We start from the raw sequence: 20,479 nt of genomic DNA, 5'->3' as shown, positions 1-20,479 counted from the left end.
TTATTTGTTTTCAGTTTTCTTTACTTTTTTCCAAAACAACTTCAAAATTTTTTGAAATTTTTTTCCAAAAACTTAAACCAAACATGTTTTCAATTTTTGTTTTCAATTTTTCAACTCAAAAACTAAAAAATTGTTTTTGAGAAGAATACCAAACATGGTCAAAACTTTTTGAGTTAACTACCAAACAACCCCTAAACTACCGTGGACTATATCATTAAAATTTAAAAAGTTTGAGGACTATTTGTGACGACTCACTGCTGAGAGACATAAAAAAGAGAGAGAGAGAGAGAGAGAGAGAGCAGGCAACGGGAAGCACACGATTATGCTGTTGTGACAAATTTTGGTTGTGAAAAGTGCGGCGACTTGGAGAGTATCTACGAAATGGAGGACGAAGCCCTAATTTCCCATTCTCATCCACCAAAAGACGATGCCATGGCCGACTTGCCCGCTCAACCGACCCCTGTCTCTCTGTCGGACTCCGATTCCGATTCCGAGGACGACGAAGCTCAGGACAATCTTCAGCTTCAAACCCTGGAGAACGAGCTCTCCGTAAACCCTTCCAATTACGATGCTCATGTTCGGGTTAGTACTCTCTACTCGTTTGCTTGGCTGCCTAGAATTTTAATTAGGCTCATTGATTCTGTGTTTTTGGTTTAGTGTATAAAGCTCCTGAGGAAAATGGGCGACATTGAGAAGTTGAGAAGAGCAAGGGAAGCCATGAGTGAGCTGTTTCCACTGACTCCGTCTATGTGGCAGGATTGGGCTAGAGATGAATCTGCTCTTATCGCCGCCGGGTATGTCCTCTTTTTTTGACTTGATCGTGGATTCACTTACTTGTCATTCGATTCTTATTCCTCAAAGAAACTTGTTCAATGGTGTCTCGAGTCGGTTTGCAGAACTGAGGCATTTCATGCGGTCGAGAAGTTGTATGAACGAGGAGTTTCCGACTATCTGGTTAGTATTGTTCTTAACACCAACTCGCTAAAAGGCTTATGCTTTGGTTTTGTGGTTAAATGTGAAATATTGTTATGCGATTTTCTTTTTTCTTTTCCATATTATTTCTTATTGATTTTACAATCGGTTGGAACATTTGTTTAAAAGTCTTGAACGGGTTATGTGATGAAGAAAACACATTTAAAATCGAAGACTTACTACTTACTTTTCCATATTATTTCTTATTAATTTTACAATCGGTTGGAACATTTGTTTTAAAGTCTTGAACGGGTTATGTGACAAAGAAAACATATTTAAAATCGAAGACATACTGCTTAGTGGTAGGGAATTGGGACTTAAAGCGTTAATTTTTGTGTAGTCTGTGTCTTTTTGGCGGAGCTACATAGATTTTGTACAAGAGTATGATGTGTCAGTGAGCAGACTCTCAGCAGCTGGCATCTCAAAGGCAAGAGATTTATTTGAACGCGCTCTTACGGCAACTGGTTTGCATGTTGCTGAAGGAAATAGTATATGGGAGGCATACAGAGAATTTGAGCAAGCAATATTTCTTACTATTGACGAGGCTGATACTCAGGTTAGAACTATACGAAGAAAAAAAATTGTTATCCCTTTTTCACATTGTGTGCAACGCTCTTGTCTCTTGATCTGTAATTATTTCTCCAATGAGTTACTATTCGGAAATATACATATCACATCTTACTTTAAACAACTTCATCAAATGTATTTTGTACTTCTTGTTAGTTTGAGTTTTGTTTTTGAGACGTTCTTCCTTTCCTTATACATATTTTGTGCTGTAACTTTATTGTGAGGTCAATTACTTTATTCCTTGTCAACGAAAAAAAAATTAAAGTTTTACACAGCATTTCGTAGTTTCGAGTCACCTTGGCAAGTTTACAAGGGGTTCTGCCGTGTAAAAAGTATGATTTCTTTTGTTATTCATCACCAAATCTTGAAATCTAGCAGTGATCAAGCCAGGGAAATGATGTTAGTTCATTTGAGTTTCAATGAATATTGTTTGAATTGAAATGTCCTATTACTCTATGTTCGAGAAATCTGTGACATATAATTCTGATGCGTTATGTTTAGGGATTAATGCCGGAAAGAGTATGATTTTTGTAGGCTAAAGGCAAACAAGTCCAGCGCATACGGAGTATATTTCAACGTCAATTGTCGGTCCCGCTCGTTAATATGAGGTCAACACTACTAACTTACAAGGCCTGGGAAGTGGACCAGGGGAGTTTGCTTGATATAGACGCGGGGGATTTAGATGGGTTATCTTCTCACTTGGCATCGACTTTCCAAAAGACACTGGATATGTATAACGCTCGTGCTCAATACGAGGAAAGAATTTCTAAGGATATACCTGACATGGAAAGATTTCAAGAGTTCATGGTAAGAACAATTTGTATTATTTGGTAGAATCCTCCCCATCGGCTTATCTGCAAGGAGAAGGAGTCTGAAATGTACTTTTTCTCGGGCTATGTATTTTATTATTATCATTTTCTCTGAAAATATAAATTTTATTTTGTACGCAACCAATTAGTTTCCCATTTTTCTCTTACCTCTCCAAGTTTCCTTTTATATCAGTCAATATTGCAATGGTATTTCTTTTTCCTGCATCATCTGGTTGGGTTATTTTTATTTTGTTATTTGCACTTTTATTTTGCTAATGGATTATTGTTCATCCAATCTGCAGAACTATATAAAATTCGAGCAGTTGTCCGGAGACCCAGCGCGTGTTCAAATTCTCTACGAACGTGCTATCACCGACTATCCTGTATCAGCCGATCTCTGGATTGATTATACTCGTTATATGGACAGGACCTTGAAGGTTTTCTCTTTTTATTTTATTTTTATTATAATTGATATTATTATGACTTTTTAGAAGAAAGAAAACTAAATTGAATATCGAAAATCTGCATCACTACTTTTGTTAATAATTTTATTATTGTTAGTATTATCTCTATAATAGTTTCCCAGTTGAATCTTTTTCTTGATGTCTTTGCCAGATCGGAAGTACTGTATGTAGAGCTCATTCAAGAGCTATTAAGAATTGTCCATGGGTCGCAGACCTTTGGGTTCGATACTTGCTCTCGCTGGAACGTAATCGTGCCGCTGAGGAAGAAATTGCTGCAGTACGTGTTTGATTTCTTGTTAAGTGGTCGTCGTTTCTATTTACGTGATAATGGTTGAAAACACATTACATTAGCACTGAATTCTGTGGATTACATTCATCAAATTTGAATTCCTTTGCCTGTGATTTTATTTTTTTTTTCTTCGGAGAAAACTAATTCATGCTTTCCCTGTGAAATATCTCTCTGTTTTGCTTCTAAGTTGTAGTTGGCTTGTTAATTTCTCTTTTTCAGGTGTATGAGAAAGCACTCCAATGCACTTTTCCAAATATCGAGGAGGTACATATATCTTGTGTTTATGTGATTTCGATACTTGAGAAAATGTTTAGTCTGTCCGATGTTCCTGTTTATCAGTATCTGGACGTATATCTCACACGAGTCGATGGCTTGCGGCGGAGAATTGTGTTCGCTGATGATATTGGCAGTGTCTTGGATTTTTCTCTAATAAGGGAAACATTTAAGGTATGTCACATACAATTTTTTGGTTTGCATATTTATGTTTCTGTAATTTTTATTTTGATAACTGTGGTGTCTGGGTTAGACCCGACTAAAGCTTACGAGGCCCTACCAGGAGCCTACCGCAGTAGCCCCAATTTGTTGCGTTCAGGGGATCTCGAACCGGGGACTGACAAGGTCCCAAGAATAGGGATCTCGAACCCTTGGGGTTATATTTTTCATCAAAGCTGAATATGCTGATTACGCTAATACTCTCGATACAATTATTATTATTATTTTTTTATTTCTTTAATTGCATATATTTAAATTGTTATGTGAATAACATGGCTTTATTTCTTTCGACTCATATTAATCAGTTGGAGCTGATCCTAATTTTCTCTACAATAACACTTGCATTTTATTTTTGTTTCTAGTATGCGTCAGATTACCTCACACCGCACTTGAAGAATACAGATTCTTTACTACGACTTCATGCTTATTGGGCACATTTAGAGCTAAATCTTGGGAAAAACTTAGTTGCGGCGCGTGAAGTTTGGGAAGCTTTAATTAAAAACTGGTTTGTTTACTTCATATGTGAGGATAGGCCAACAAAATAGTTTGCTTATTTCTTTTTCAAGTTTCTATATGATATGTACGGTTTACTTTTCAGCGGTTCAATGTTGGAAGCCTGGCTAAGATATATATCAATGGAGAAAGAGTTGGGCAATATAAAGGAAGCTCGGTCGTTATACAAGAGATGTTACAGTAAAAGATTTCCGGAGACTGGCTCTGTGGTAGACTTACTCTTTCATATACTAGGAATTAATTCAGACTTTATCCATGTGCTTTCCTTGCCTGTAAATATGTTGAATCAGTACCTATAAGTCCAGTTTCCGATAAAATAAAATAAAACAAAAAAGTATGCCTATAAGTCCACTTCACAAAAAATACAAAATACTATTATTTTTTTTTTTTTTTTGTTCACGACTATATATTGTTATTGGTCAAACCCCTAAAGAAAAGTTTAGGAGTGCGGAGTTTTACTGTTTTGGATAAGATGAGACCTTCCACTCCTAAAACACAGAATCATTCAGGATATTTGCCATTCGTGGCTGCGCTTCGAAAAAGAGTATGGGACGCTAGATGATTTGGATCTTGCTGCACAAAAGGTTGGTTGTATTTCCATTAGAATGAGTTTTTATAATGTTTTTCTTGGTTGCTCGTGCGCTTTGTTGGGTTTAGTTTTTGCATGTTGAGCGTTAGTTATTTCTGTTTCTTGTTCCTCCACATGAGTAGATGGTTTATCCAGTTTACAGAAACAATTCACAAATTATATTCCTGGACTGCATGCGAATGTGAATGTGTGTGTTCCTAGTTAGCTTTATAATTTATAATGCTCTACAAAGAGGTTTGTGTTTGTATTTTTTAGTGACTTACTAATTGTATATCATTATCTAAAAGTCTCCCCAAAAGAGCATGGCAGAGTGATGGAAAAAATAGGTTTTTCACACAGCATGGTTTTATTCTATTGTTGAAAACAAAAAAGTAGTTTCTATTTGTATTTTTGGTAAAGCTGATTTCTAATATTCTTCACTCTCTCTTCTCCCTTGAACTGATTTATTAACAGGAGACAGAAAATCTAACGTCAAGAGTGAAAATGTTTGAGAGCATTAACTCTTGGAATACATTTTAAACATTGTCCCCATCACCCCAGAGGGAGCTCGAACAAAAAAGAGTTGGTACATTGCTTGCATAAAACCTAACATATTTTTTTCTGGACTCAGATTTCCAGCCGGCTGGAGGAGTTAGAGCTGTTTAGGTTGCGCGGAGAGTCCAAATTGGCCGAAGAAAGGGAGGCCGTTTCAAAGAAGACCGCACGAGAGAAGAGAAAATCGATTTCGGACATAGGGGATGAACATCATCCGACAAAGAGGCAAAAAGAATCAGAAAAAAAGAAAGTGCAGGAGAAGGAAAAGCCGCGGGAACATGATTTGATCGAAGCGGGAAAAGTCGAGGCAGAGGAGCAAGATGTCGAAAAATCAGAACGGACCAAAGAGTCTCTTTTGCAGAGAGGAAGAGTTTTCACTGATCAGTGTACTGTGTTTATATCAAATCTGAATTATAAGGCAAGTTCATCCCAGCTGCTTATACAAATTACCGGAATCTACGTTAAAAATAATATGATATGAGAAAAGTATTGAGCGGAAGATGATTTTCCTGCTTTCATTAATCGGCAATATATAGAATACAATTAGGTTAACTACTTCCTAAAATAAAGCAATAAAATCTGCTACAGTTAAAACAGAATAAAATCTAATAATATAATTAAAACTAATTCCTAAATTAGACGCAGCTAATTATCTACAGAATAACATGATTCTCTATCGACTAACACTCCCCCTCAAGTTGGTGCAAAGATATCTATCATGCCCAACTTGCTAATGAGTTCTTCAAACTTTTGGCGATAAAGTCATTTGGTAAGAACATCTGCGAGTTGTTCCGTTGTTGGAACAAATGGTATGCAGATTTCTCCTCTCTCTAACTTCTCCTTGATGAAATGACGATCAATCTCCACGTGCTTAGTTCGGTCATGCTGGACTGGATTGTGTGCAATGCTGATTGCTGATTTGTTGTCACAAAATAGTTGCATAGGGGCTTCGAACTCAACCTTCAATTCTTCCAGGATGCCTCTCAACCACATCACCTCGCATAATCCTTGAGCCATAGCTCTAAATTCTGATTCTGCACTGCTTCTAGAGACCACATGCTGCTTCTTTGTCCTCCATGTCACTAGATTTCCCCAAATGAACGTGCAATAGGCTGAGGTAGATCTTTGGTCGTCTGAGTTTCCTCCCCAATCAGCGTCAGTGAAGACCTCAACTTGTCTGCTCTGATTTTTAGTGAAGAGTAGACCCTTTCCCGGACTTCCTTTGAGGTAGTGCAGGATTCTATAAACTGCCTCGAGATGTTTTTCTGAAGGATTGTGCATAAATTGACTGACCAAGCTCACAACATAGGCAATGTCAGGCCGAGTGTGAGCTAGGTAAATCAGTTTTCCAACAAGTCTTTGATATCTCCCTTTATTTGCTGGAACATCTTCTTCTTTTCGGAGCTTGTGATTTGGATCAATCGGAGTAGAACACGGCTTGCAACCAAGTAGACCGGTTTCTTTTAACAGATCCAACACATACTTTCGTTGAGAAATAGCAATTCCACGGTCCGATCGAGCTACCTCCATTCCCAAGAAGTACTTGAGGTTGCTGAATTTGTTTACTCAAGTTGGAATCTATGTAGAAGAGTCCCCCACTTTCTTTAACATTGCCAATCATCTTCCCCAAACGCCGGTCCTGAAGAAAGCACCCAAAAGAATTAAAGGTAAATTGGTAGAAGGAACCAAAAACAAGTTTGCTCACAGATAAAAAGCTACATGCGAGATTGGGAACATGTAACACATTATTTAGGGTAAGGAGTGGTGAGACAGTGACAGAACCCTTTCCAGCAATTGGCAAGAAAGAGCCGTTAGCAATTTTTACCTTTTGGGAACCTGAACAAGGGAAATAGGAGCTAAACACATAAGATGATCCTACCATATGGCCTGTTGCCCCAGAATCTATGATCCAAGGGTTGGTATCTCTTATTTTAACATTCATGGCTGATATAAAGGTACCTTTTTGTGCTAAGGAAGAGGATGAGATTGTGGAGGATGTCTGATGAGAATTCCATAAGTTAAACATTTGTTCTAAGTTTTCTTTGGTGAAAAGGGGTTGTTCGGATGACATGGTTGGAGCTGCTGACTCGTTGGAGCTGTGAGAGGCATGGGAGGCAGCTTTGTCACGAGCAGATCGATGTGATGGCTGGAAGTCTTCAGGCTTTCCATGGAGTTTCCAGCACTTGGCCTTCACATGGCCAGGTTTGTGGCAGTGGTCGCAGATGGGACGGTCACCTTTCTTTTGGAAGCGAGTCGTCGTGGCCGTAGTCTCAACCGGGCTGATTGCTGACTCATTGCTTCTCGGTCCGAGCATGACCTGGCGACGGCTTTCTTCTCTTTGCACTTCTGCAAAGGCCTCTCGAGAGTTGGGCAGTGGCTCTCGTCCGAGGATTCTTCCTCTGGCTTCATTGAGTTCTTTGTTTAGCCCGGCTAAGAAATCAAAGACCCTATCTTTCTCCACCATTTTTTGATAGAATGCCCTGTCTGTGGCACAGCTCCACTCATAGTTGCAATACAGATCTAATTCTTGTCAGAGAGTCCTTAGATCAGTGTAATATTGAGTGACAGTCTTCTCACCGTGTTTTTCCTTTCTCAGACGAGTCTTTATCTCGAACAGCTGGCCGGCGTTGCCAAGATCCGAGTAGGTTTCTTTTACCGCATTCCAGATCGCGCTTGCGGTTGATAGGAATAGGTATGTCCTTCCTAGACTCGTTTCCATAGAGTTCACCAGCCATGACATGATCATGGAATTTTCTGCCTCCCACGTTGCATATGCCTCGTCAGTTTCTTTCGGCTGCACTGTAGAACCTGAGAGATAGCCAAACTTTCCTTTACCTTGGACATAAAGTTTGACCGATTGAGACCACTCCATAAAATTCCCTCCGTTCAGCTTGTGAGAGGTTATGGAGAGGCTGTGGTTCAGATTGTGATCAGAATGAGCAGCAGGGGAACTCAGTCCACCAGACCAAGTGGAAGTCCGGGTTGAACCGGTACTGGTAATACTCGGATCAGCCATGAGAATTGGCTGAACCTATATATGTGTTTTATTGTGTTTTAGCTCTGATACCATATGAGAAAAGTATTGAGCGGAAGATGATTTTCCTGCTTTCATTAATCGGCAATATATAGAATACAATTAGGTTAACTACTTCCTAAAATAAAGCAATTAAATCTGCTACAGTTAAAACAGGATAAAATCTAATAATATAATTAAAACTAATTCCTAAATTAGACGCAGCTAATTATCTACAGAATAACATGATTCTCTACCGACTAACATATGATACCCTGAAATGCTGATATTAACATCTCTATGTGCAGGCAACTTCAGATGATCTTCGTAAATTCTTCAGTGACGTTGGTGGAGTTGTTGCCATCCGAGTACTGCGTGACAAGTTCACTAAAAAATCAAGGGTCTCTCTCTCTCTCTCTCTCTCTCATATACGCAGGAGTGTTGTTCTGGCTAGCACCTGGTGTCGCTATTCAGGTTTGAGGTGGAATAAAAACACCACAGTTGTGATCCAGAACAAATAAAATCGAAATTAGTCTCTAATCATAACAAAGATAAATACATTATTGCCCATAACCCATCATTATTTCTTAAGCATAGCTAATTTTAGGATATAGATAATCATCGGCTTGCTGAAAACGACTAACAAATATATATATATATATATATATATATATTTGTTAGTCGTTTTCAGCAAGCCGATGATTATATATATATATATATATATATATATATATATATATGTGTGTATATAATTTAAGTGTCGTTAAAAATAAAAGTATGTGAATGGCTCTTATGTGAATATTTCATCTTTGTTTTACTGCCAAAGGGTCTTGCATATGTGGATTTCTCGGATGATGCACATGTTGAGGCTGCTGTGAAGAAGAATCGTGCAACACTCCTTGGTAAAATATTGAGCATTGCAAAGTCTAATCCGAAGCATGGTAAAAGAGAACAATCCAGTCACAATCGTCAAGGTGAGCAACTTCGTCATATTGTTATGCTTTATGAATCTGAAAGATGAGCATTTCTTCGTGCTGGTCCTTATTCCGTTTCTCTGTTTTATATTAAAGTTTTTGCAATATGACTGAAAACCTGTACTTTTGTGATGTTTTGGTAAGAGTGGTTATATATATATATATATATATATATGAGAAGTTTATGCTTGTTGATGTTTTACAGCTTTTATATGGTGGTAGAGGCATTTTGATATCAGAAAGTTGTTGGTTCAAAAATATATATAATTTTTACTTGTTTACCTCATAATAATGTGATAATTAACTTTGGGAAAGTAAATATATATGCTTTTCATGTTCGGCCATTTTTCTAACAGCAGAGCCATTGTGCTTCTTGTAGTGTTTTGATGAATTGAGGATCACATGTTGATATAACAGTTTGATATCAGAAAGTTGGTGGTTAAAAAATATATATAATTTTTACTTGTTTACCTCATATCATGTTATAATTAACTTTGGGAAAGTAAATATAAATGCTTTTTATATTTGTCCATTTTTATGACAGCAGAGCCATTGTGCTTCTTGTAGTGTTTTGATGAATTGAGGATTACATGTTGGTATAACAGTTTGATATCAGAAAGTTGGTGGTTCAAAAATATATATGATTTTTACTTGTTTACCTCGTAATAATGTGATAATTAACTTTGGGAAAGTAAATATATATGCTTTTTATATTTGGCCATTTTTATAACAGCAGAGCCATAGTGCTTCTGTAGTGTTTTGATGAATTGAGGATTACACGTTGATATAACATTCGAAGTCTGTTTTTTGGTTACCATTATGGCAGCCCAAGACAAGGATCAAAGTCATTCGAAGTCTATCGACGATTTATCAAAGAGCTCCGGTGGATCTCTGGCCAGCACCGTTCGCAAGACCAGACTCGATAACATCCAACTTATAGGAAAGAACACGTTTGCGGTCCCAAGAAATGTCACTGCACTTTCTCAGAAAGCAATGAAGCCCAAAACCGATGAGGATCTGCCAAAGTCGAACAATGAGTTCCGCGAGATGTTACCCAAAGGCTAAAAAGATAAGCTTGTATATGCTAAATCAGATATAAAAGCTCAATTACCAGTTCAAGTATGGCACCCTTTTCGATTTTCGCTTGACAAAACGATTTTGACTTGTAATAGAACCAACGCTACACCAATTGCAAAAAAATCTACAAGCTGCAGAAAACGGTCATCTCAAAGCATCTAGTCTTTTTTTTTTTTTTTTTTTTTAAGGCAGCTTTGTTGCAGTGGGGATTGAACCCACGACCTCCACACAAGAGGTGGTGTGGAATTACCACTAGGCTATCCTAGGTACCACAAAAGCATCTAGTCTTAAACTGGGGAGTTTATGAGAGAACAATAAATTTTAAATGCTTTTTCGCATCATAGTCCCTGAATTTTACAGGTCGTGGTAGATTTTGGCCATTTTTTTTTAGATTTGTAATTCCTTAGTGAGGGAATCGATTTTATTATTGTTATTGTTTATCGACCGTTCGAGTGGTGATAAATCAATTTTGTTTTTTAGTTTGTTTGTAGTTCTTATATAGTTTTCTCCCAACAAGGCGTTTGCGTTGTTAAGAGCATAACCTATATGAACTATATTTTCGTTTATAGTTTTTCCTTCCCATTGTCTAACAAAAAGGAATTTCCTGTCTGTTTTATTATCCCTCCTTGGGATATATTTTTGTATGTTGTCTTGGTAGTAATGAGGTTTAGTTATATCCTCCATTACTATTCCAACCCTATTGAGGATCTAATAACCTCTACGTTTTTGTTTATCCTTTCTATATTTCTCCTAAGGTCTTCTGACCTAAAGGGTTCTATTTCTATGTTTCTTTCTATGTGATTTTCAGGTGTTGAGGTAGAGAATCTAGCTGGTTGGCTTTCTAGCGCATGGTCTCTAGGATTATACCTGATTTGTCTGCTAGAACTGGCTCTTTCTAATGTTGGCCGTCTCGAGTTTCTTTGTCTAAGCTCTTCTAAGAGTTCCCTATTGGTTTCCCTTATTCGTTCCTCTTCTATGAAGGTTCTATTAGGTAGGGTTTTTTCTGTGATATCCCTAAATTTGTCGTTTATTTCTAAATGGTCATGATCTTTTTTAATGTCTAGACCTGATTGGTTGCTAAGTGTTATGCCCATGACGTATTTTATGGTTATGGGCGAGTTGCCTTCTTTCATAAGGTTTTTCTTTTGGAAGTTGTAATCTAGGATTAAAACATCCTGTATGTTTCTGTCTGTAATAGCTATGGAATATCCTGGATATACCGTGAACCCTATTTTCTTGTAGCATAGGTTTCCCGATATTTTTCCTAGTATACTTTCGTCATAGTTTCTGATTCTCCCATCTCTGACAGTCACTCCTATGGGTGTGTCTAAGCCTTCTCTAAAAAGGGCTTCTATGAGAATTTCTATTCCTCCTACATGTAGGAATTTTATACTATTTCTTTTCTTTTTATCAATCTGATTGAAAACGTCATTAATCTCCTTCTTGGTGATTAATTTCATGCTATTAGATTCGTCCATTCTAGTAGCGTATTCTTTCGTGATGATGTTATAATAAACGTGTCTTTGTCTTAAGTGTAGAGTTTTACTTAATTTCGTGAAAACTCCGGGTTGAAAAGTAAGTTCTTTCTTTTCGAACTTATGTTTGATTATCTCTTTAAATTTATCTTCAGTGAAGACCATACTTAAAGAGTATTCGTTCTGATTATCAATTTCCTCTGTGAATTGATTATCACTATTCTTGGTTATGTTTAGTAATTCTGTTTCCATGGCTCTGATACCAAAAATTCGGGTTTAGCGGATTATTTTCGTTTCAAGATAGTGTCGTATTTTTCTTTGATAATTTCTTTTCTTATCTGTAAAATGTTTTGTATCATTTTTCTGAAAAATTCAATTTTCCTCTCTGTTAACATGTTTTGATATTTTAGTTCTTCTTTTGTCCAAATGTGTCGGACTTCGTTCTCAAAATTTTCTTGTTTAATTTTTATGGTTTCAATTCCTCTTCTTAAAACCTGTTCAAATTCTTCGTTTATTTCAAGGTTGTCTTCGAAATCAACATCGTTTAGTTTGTCAAAAACTGTTTCCATTATGAGGTTTGTATTATATACCTGAGACAGTCTTCGTAGTTATGAAACTAGAAGTCTAATTCTCGAAGGTATCCTCTTATATATTTTTGAAAATAGTTATGTTTTGTTTTAAATTATTTTCTTTAATTGTTTCCAAAACTTTCATCATTTTGGTTATTAAGTATAATTTCCATGCTAAGTTTTCTTCTTCTTTTTCTCTAATAACTCCTGTTATTTTGTATGTCTTAATAAGTTCCCTTAAGTTACTTATTAGGGGTTGTTTAACTAAGTGTAATTCAGATTTGAACATCCTGTTGGTGTTCATGTTTGATTCAAAATCTATTTCACATATTTTTTGTACGACTATCATTATTTCTTCATACATGTTTTCTATCAAAATAGTTCTGGAAGTAAAAGTTCAAGATACTTACGATATGTAGTTCGAAGCTTCTTCCCCTCTGGTACTTTATGCTTCTGTACTTTTCTGGTATCCTCCAGAATTTTACTTCGTTCCGGGTTGATAGATCTGTATGGTTTAAGTATATTTCGGTGTGATCTCAAGGATCTGGGTGGCTAAATGCCAGAACTTGTATCTTTATTTCTTAAGAGAATATTACAGAGATTTTTCTTGAGTTGGCTTGTTTTTTAGAGCGGTGCCTAACTCTGAGAAATGAACTCGCTTTTATAGGCGAGGGATTGGAATCAAATAATTGAAGGGTCAAGTGTCCCTTTGAAAAAGTAAAGGTCATACTTGGCTCTTCGAAAAAGTAAAAGGTAAAAGGTAAAAAGGCCTAAACAAAGTGGCCGACAAAAATAAATGGGCGTGGGCCCTTACAATAATTTACATTTAGTTTTACATCTTATGCGGATGCTTTTTATTGTGGTGTGGTCCACGCTGAGGATAAGATTTCATATCTTATCTTTTCCTTTGTCGTTCTTCTTTTCGCCGACTGGTGGGGTCGGTGATGATGTTTCTTCTTCGTCACTGGCTGACGTTGTAGATGTCGATTCGTGTATCCTGATGCAGTAGAGGCACCGGTGGTCCATGGGCGGACTGTTCATGTCGTCCATGTCGTTCAACTTTACACATAGTAAGGCGCGTGTGAAAGTTCCTCCCATTCTCTGGTTGTTGCTGAGTATGAGGTCTTGAAATTCGGATATCTGTTCAATGGATGTTTCCTCTATTTTCTCTTTGCTTCCTATGGTCATCAGAATGTTTTCTGATACCAACTCGGCTCTGAGCTTTGTGTCGAGGTTGATCCTGGAGATTGCTCTGAGAATGTTGATGGCGGCTGAGGCTCTGAGTTCAGTCACCGATTCTGGTTTGAAATCTCCTTTTGGTTCGTTTGAGGCGGCGAGGGCCGCTGATGGTCGAATCTTGACGTAGAATACTGGTTCGATGTATTCATTGTCTTGATTGTTCCAGTCTGCGATGGTAGACATGATGTCTAGTACGCATTCCTTTCTTCGTGTGACTCTGAGAAACTTCTAGACATTCCTGATTATGCCCTCCGGTAGAAGTTGTATTTCCTTTGCGTTCTCCGAAACTTGAATCATCGTGATAAGACCGATGTCAAAGAATCTTCGGACTATAGTCGGGTCGACTCCTATGCGGGTCTTAAGTCTGGATATGTCAGCTCCGTCTGTTGTTTGGACCGTTGCTGTTTCTCCATTCGTTAGCTTCCGGATGCTGTTGGCGTCTTCGAAGAAGCTGTGGATTGTTGGTTTGGCTATTTGGATTTTCGGTTCTCTTTTCTCTTCTAGGTTCATCCTGTGAAGATCAATGAGTTGTTTGTTTCGGTTTCCTGGCCTAAGGCTTAGTCTTGGTCTAAGGCTTGGTTCTTCCTTGGGTTTAGGCTTTTCTAGTGCCTGTTTGTAGTCTCGTTCTTCTTCTATGATCTTCGAGAGACTGGTAATCTTTCTAACTTGGTTTACCTGTTTCTGGAAATCGTTTGGGGTAAGTAGTGTCATAGGTTTGACGGGTGTTGGAGTAGGCTCTTTCTGGTCTACTGGCTTTTTCTGGTCTGAGGTGGTTTGTTTTGTGTTTGAGGTAGTGCTTGATTTTCCTCCTCCTTCCTGGGGGATTTCAAACATCCTGAAAACTGTTGGGGTAATCCCCACCTTTCTTTCTAGGCGATGAACCTTCTGGATCAACGCTTGTCTTTTGCTGTTTGCGTCTATCATGAATTCTTCATATTCTTCTATAGCTCGTTCCAACTTTTGTTTAAGTTCGTCCATGTTCATCGTCTGTTTCCTGCGTTTAGCAATTGTACCTGTGTTAATCTCCTTCTCATCATAGCGTGAGATGATTCTCGACCAATTTTCATTTGTATCGAGGGTTTTTATAGACTTATCCTTGTCCTGTTTTATACCGTTTTCTCGGTGAATCGTATACGATCTCTTTTTATATGTATATTTGGGTTTATTAATACCCATAATTATTTGGACATTGTTGGTTATTATAAACCTAGTCCCCTGGTTTTCACTCGCGTGTTAGACAATCCGGTAGAGAATTGTCAGTACCTGCAATGTGGTTAATTTCGTATTGATACTCGGCTAGTTCGAGTTGCCATCGTATCCATCTGGACCTGGATCTTGCAGATCTTTTGTCAAACTTCATTTTCTTAAAATAAGTTAGATTGTTGTTATCTGTCCTTATTAAGAAAGGTTTTTGAATTATGTGTATTTCGAATTTTTTAACCGTCTTTAAAATGGCTAATAATTCTTTTTCATTCGAATGATAATTCAAGGTGGCTCCAGAGAAGGATCCACTTGTGTATTTACACAACTGTTCTTCTTTGTGTATTTTTCCCTTTGAACTTTTTAATTCTTCAAAAGTTTTTTCTCCTGTGTAAGCTTTTAGACATCCGGCCCAGTATTGGTCCGAAGCATCTGTCTCAATGATCATAATGTCATTGGGTTTTGGGAAGTGTAGATTTGGTATATTTTTCAGAATCTTTATTTTGACTCCGTCAATATACCTGGTATCGGATTCTTTCCAATTCCATTTGTAGTCTTCTTTCAACATTGTTTGTAAAGGTTTTCTTATTTATGAAAGATTCTTAATATATCCCTCAGCATAAGTAAGAATTCCTAAAAATCTTTGTAATTGTTTTTTATCACTAATCTTACTTGGAAATTCAGATATCTTTGTAAGAATGTGTGGTTGTAAGGTGTAATTTCCTTGTTTGATGGTTAGTCCTAAGTAATCAATTTCCTGTTTGATGAAAACTGATTTTTTCTTACTAAGGATAATTCCATCTTTTTCACAAAGGTGTAAAACGAATTTTACGTCTTTGTAGTGTTGTTCTAATGTATCAGAATAGATTAATACATCATCTATATACACGCAACAGAATTGGGTGTAAGGTTTAAAGGTTTCGTCCATGAACCTTTGGAAAATACCTGGTGCTTGCTTTAATCCAAATGGTAATACATTCCATTGGAATAATCCTTGTGGGCAGCTGAATGCTGTGACTTCTCTTGAATCGGGGTGCAGTTGTATTTGCCAGAATCCTGACTTGCAGTCGATTGATGAGAAATGTTGTTTGCCTCCAATGTAGCTTAGTAGATCTTCCTTATGCGGGATCTTGTAAGCGTCCATCTTGGTTTTTTCGTTAACTTCTCTATAGTCTATGACCAGTCTTTTGTCTGTCGTATCCTTTTTTGCGACGTAAAAGGCTGGTGAACTATGTCGTGCTTTTGACACTTCTATCAATCCTTGGGATAAAAGTTTGTCAATTTCTTTTTTGAAGATTTCTGTATCTTCCTGGTTGACTCGCCTTGGTGGTTGGTCAATTGTGTCATCTTCTTCCTTTAGCTCAATCTTGGCTTGAAATCTTTTTCGTTTGATTGATTGATCTTGAGGGTTTTCCGAACAAAGTTTCTCGAATAGTTCCTCAATCTCATTTTCTTCTTGGCATTTGTTAAGGAACAAATGACATTCTTCATCAAATGTGTCCCAAAAATTGTTGTCGTTGTCGTTTTCTTCTAAGACGGCAATGTTTTCTGTTTTAACATTTTTGTTCTTCCTGTAGTCTTTAAGAAAATCTTGTCGTCCGATTTTCTTGGCTTCTCTGACTTTAGGTATGCATATCCTTGACTTATCTTTTGTCAAGATAAAATGATCATTTGTCTGAATGGTAGGTTGGTGTTTTAATAGGAAGTTGTTTCCTACTATAAAATCCAATCCTGATTCAAATTGATATATCGTATCAATCGTGAATTCCATTCCCTGTATTTCGACCGTTTGGTTTACAATACATTTTGTGATCGCTATGCTTTCTCCATTGGCAATTTTTGCCACTAAGGTCTTCTTAGTGTCTTGCCAGGCTGATTCCGGAAATATGTGCTTTGATGCTATACATAAAGATGCTCCTGTATCTATCAGGGCATGCACATGAAATTTCTTGTGTCCTTTGTGTTTCAATCCTACTGGTATGTAGATTGAGTTTGGGTTCGTGATGTTGTGCATACTATGGATTCTATTCATCTTCTTCGTTTTCTTGTGAAGAGGATTCTGTGGATTCCTGACTGATTCTAATTTCTTCCTCTGTAGTTTCTTCTTCTGATTCGGAATAATCTATGTAGAGAATTTCTTCTTTATCCTCTATTATATTATCTTCTATAGGGTATATGTCTAGCATTCTTAAGTCTTCTAGATATTTTACCCTATTCTTCCAGTTTTGATTGTCGTGCCGGGTTGCTCTTACCGGGCATTCATTTGCGTAATGTCCTTGCTCATTACAGAGCCAACATCTGCAGTCATTTCCCTTTCCTTTCGGGCATGGGGGTTTTTTCTTCCATTCAGGTCTTCTCCTAAAGAATTTCTTCCTGAATTGGGGTTTTCTATACGAATTGTTGAAATCCTTTTTGTATCTTTCTGTGGAGTATTTCTTGAAACTCCGATACTTCCTGTTTCTGTATTTGTTGTAAGGTTTTCTGTAGTAATAGTTCTTGTATGGTTCTCTTCTTTTTTCTTTCTGTTTCTTACATCCAAAATCCTTTATTGTGAATTCCTGTTTTTCACAACAATATCCTTTCTTTATAGCCTTCCTGACTTTCTTCTTTTCTGTTATTTCCTTACAGGTCATGAGAAGTTTTCCCCTTATCGATCTAATGGCTCCTCCAATTGTTTGGGGATAGGTCGAATTTGGGAAACTTGCTTTTAGGTTTATTCCAAAACCGTGTGGCATCTTATCAAATATAAGATCTCTATACCTGGGTTGTAGCGTTCGATCGCTTACCTTGTAGTAGTTCTTCAGGTATTCGCATATAAATGCTTCTAGCTCACAGAGGTTACAGAGCCTCATGTTGTCTAGTCTGAAGATTGCTTCCTGCTGTTCGATGCTATTTGTTTCCTCGAGAAAAGCATTATGGTCTTTTCCTAGGAATTCTTGGTATAAAGCCTGAACGAATGCTTCTAAGTATTCGATTCCGCTTCTGTCTAAGTCTATAGGGAAAATGAGGTATTTTGCCCATCTGGCAACATTTCCTGTTAATGTTACCATAATGGCTTCCCTAATTGCATTTGGGTCATTCGTAACCCTGCTTAGGTATTCATTCGCGTATACTAGTACTTTCATCTCATTGTACCATTTCTGGATTCTGATATTTTGCTCTTGATCAGATCCACAATCGAGATTCAAGGCTCTAGTGTTAGTTATTCCTTCGGGTATTTTTTCTACTGGGATATTTTGTGTCCTAGTAGATCCTGAAGTGGTCGTGGGTCTTCTTCTGTCTTCTCGTGGGATTTCTTCCGGGAAATTCGCACTTGTTGTTCCTGATTCCGTCGTTCTGTCCATGAACATTCGGTGTCTTGTGGATGTCTCGGGGATATCTTCTGGTTCTGATCCTACGTCAGATGCCGATGATTCGATTTTTAACTCATTGAAATGTTCCTCTATTTCCTTGAGTAAATCTTCGTCAAAAGGTTGTTGACTATTTGTTTCCTCTATAGAAAAATTCATTTTTTCTATCTTTGGGGGTACCTAGTATAACCGAATACGAATGGTTGTACTGTTTCCCTCATAGGTTGCTTCTGACCTATGTACCTAGTTCTTGGTTCTTCTTCCAAGTCTTCTTCTGGGAATGATACCTTTTCTCTCCTTCTTGGTAGGGAAGATGGTTCCGGTATGCTTTCCCTTTGTTTATATTGATCTGGTGCTGTTTTGACAGCTCTTCCATTGAATGCGTCTAGAAGTTTTTTGAACTCCTCTTGGCATTTGCAATCTTCTCCTTCTTTGATGATCTTGGCTGTTGCCGTTTCGATATAGTTCTTCATTTCCATTTCGTGTTTGTTCAGGATATTTTTCATGTCTTTGGCAAGATCAATTCGTAGATCTGCCACTTGTCTGGTGATTCTCTTCTCGAGCTCTTGTAAGTCTATCAGGAGTTTCCTGACTTCGTTTACGGATCCTTGGATTTCTTTGTTGACTTCAGAGAGTGACATGTTAAATCTTGTCGTTTAAGATTTTAACTGTCCTTTGTATGTCGTTCACCACGTTAGTTAGTTCCTTGATTTGTTTTTCCAAATCCTTGAACTTTCCAGACTCATTCCTTCCTAGAATGTTCTCAAGTTTGTTTTTTATTTCGTTTAGTGTTTGTGAGTTGTTCTCACTCCCACTAGTTTTTTCGATTTCCTTAGTGAGGGAATCGATTTTATTATTGTTATTGTTTATCGACCGTTCGAGTGGTGATAAATCAATTTTGTTTTTTAGTTTGTTTGTAGTTCTTATATAGTTTTCTCCCAACAAGGCGTTTGCGTTGTTAAGAGCATAACCTATATGAACTATATTTTCGTTTATAGTTTTTCCTTCCCATTGTCTAACAAAAAGGAATTTCCTGTCTGTTTTATTATCCCTCCTTGGGATATATTTTTGTATGTTGTCTTGGTAGTAATGAGGTTTAGTTATATCCTCCATTACTATTCCAACCCTATTGAGGATCTAATAACCTCTACGTTTTTGTTTATCCTTTCTATATTTCTCCTAAGGTCTTCTGACCTAAAGGGTTCTATTTCTATGTTTCTTTCTATGTGATTTTCAGGTGTTGAGGTAGAGAATCTAGCTGGTTGGCTTTCTAGCGCATGGTCTCTAGGATTATACCTGATTTGTCTGCTAGAACTGGCTCTTTCTAATGTTGGCCGTCTCGAGTTTCTTTGTCTAAGCTCTTCTAAGAGTTCCCTATTGGTTTCCCTTATTCGTTCCTCTTCTATGAAGGTTCTATTAGGTAGGGTTTTTTCTGTGATATCCCTAAATTTGTCGTTTATTTCTAAATGGTCATGATCTTTTTTAATGTCTAGACCTGATTGGTTGCTAAGTGTTATGCCCATGACGTATTTTATGGTTATGGGCGAGTTGCCTTCTTTCATAAGGTTTTTCTTTTGGAAGTTGTAATCTAGGATTAAAACATCCTGTATGTTTCTGTCTGTAATAGCTATGGAATATCCTGGATATACCGTGAACCCTATTTTCTTGTAGCATAGGTTTCCCGATATTTTTCCTAGTATACTTTCGTCATAGTTTCTGATTCTCCCATCTCTGACAGTCACTCCTATGGGTGTGTCTAAGCCTTCTCTAAAAAGGGCTTCTATGAGAATTTCTATTCCTCCTACATGTAGGAATTTTATACTATTTCTTTTCTTTTTATCAATCTGATTGAAAACGTCATTAATCTCCTTCTTGGTGATTAATTTCATGCTATTAGATTCGTCCATTCTAGTAGCGTATTCTTTCGTGATGATGTTATAATAAACGTGTCTTTGTCTTAAGTGTAGAGTTTTACTTAATTTCGTGAAAACTCCGGGTTGAAAAGTAAGTTCTTTCTTTTCGAACTTATGTTTGATTATCTCTTTAAATTTATCTTCAGTGAAGACCATACTTAAAGAGTATTCGTTCTGATTATCAATTTCCTCTGTGAATTGATTATCACTATTCTTGGTTATGTTTAGTAATTCTGTTTCCATGGCTCTGATACCAAAAATTCCTAGGAAAAGACCATAATGCTTTTCTCGAGGATTTTATGACAGCAGAGCCATTGTGCTTCTTGTAGTGTTTTGATGAATTGAGGATTACATGTTGGTATAACAGTTTGATATCAGAAAGTTGGTGGTTCAAAAATATATATGATTTTTACTTGTTTACCTCGTAATAATGTGATGAT

At 37.2% G+C, this 20,479-nt stretch overlaps 1 protein-coding gene across 1 annotated transcript; it reads left to right on the top strand.

Moving 5' to 3' along the window:
* Nucleotides 1-245: 245 nt before the first annotated feature.
* On the top strand, nt 246-10,707 carry EMB140 (EMBRYO DEFECTIVE 140). The gene is made up of 16 exons (XM_089619417.1): nt 246-582; nt 658-794; nt 897-954; nt 1,313-1,528; nt 2,074-2,346; nt 2,651-2,785; nt 2,964-3,089; nt 3,321-3,365; nt 3,441-3,548; nt 3,956-4,098; nt 4,192-4,315; nt 4,616-4,690; nt 5,306-5,647; nt 8,551-8,643; nt 9,069-9,216; nt 10,043-10,707. The coding sequence occupies exons 1-16, from the start codon at nt 382-384 to the stop codon at nt 10,279-10,281; spliced, it is 2,463 nt and encodes an 820-aa protein (XP_089475543.1). The 5' UTR covers nt 246-381; the 3' UTR covers nt 10,282-10,707.
* Nucleotides 10,708-20,479: the final 9,772 nt, after the last annotated feature.

Source organism: Urtica dioica, chromosome 7 (assembly GCF_054948205.1).
Source record: "Urtica dioica subsp. dioica isolate 48M chromosome 7, U.dioica_male_clone48M_v1_H2, whole genome shotgun sequence".
NCBI classification, from domain to species: domain Eukaryota; kingdom Viridiplantae; phylum Streptophyta; class Magnoliopsida; order Rosales; family Urticaceae; genus Urtica; species Urtica dioica.
The sequence above is the reverse complement of the archived record's forward strand: the minus strand, read 5'-3'. Positions and strand labels throughout refer to the sequence as shown.

What these genes read in the sequence shown, in the direction of transcription:
- EMB140 (XM_089619417.1), top strand. Translation starts at nt 382, where the DNA reads ATGGAGGACGAAGCCCTAATTTCCCATTCTCATCCACCAAAAGACGAT. An exon ending in GAAGCTTTAATTAAAAACTG is followed by an intron (nt 4,099 to 4,191) that starts GTTTGTTTACTT and finishes TTTACTTTTCAG; the next exon opens with CGGTTCAATGTTGGAAGCCT. An exon ending in TATCAAATCTGAATTATAAG is followed by an intron (nt 5,648 to 8,550) that starts GCAAGTTCATCC and finishes CTCTATGTGCAG; the next exon opens with GCAACTTCAGATGATCTTCG.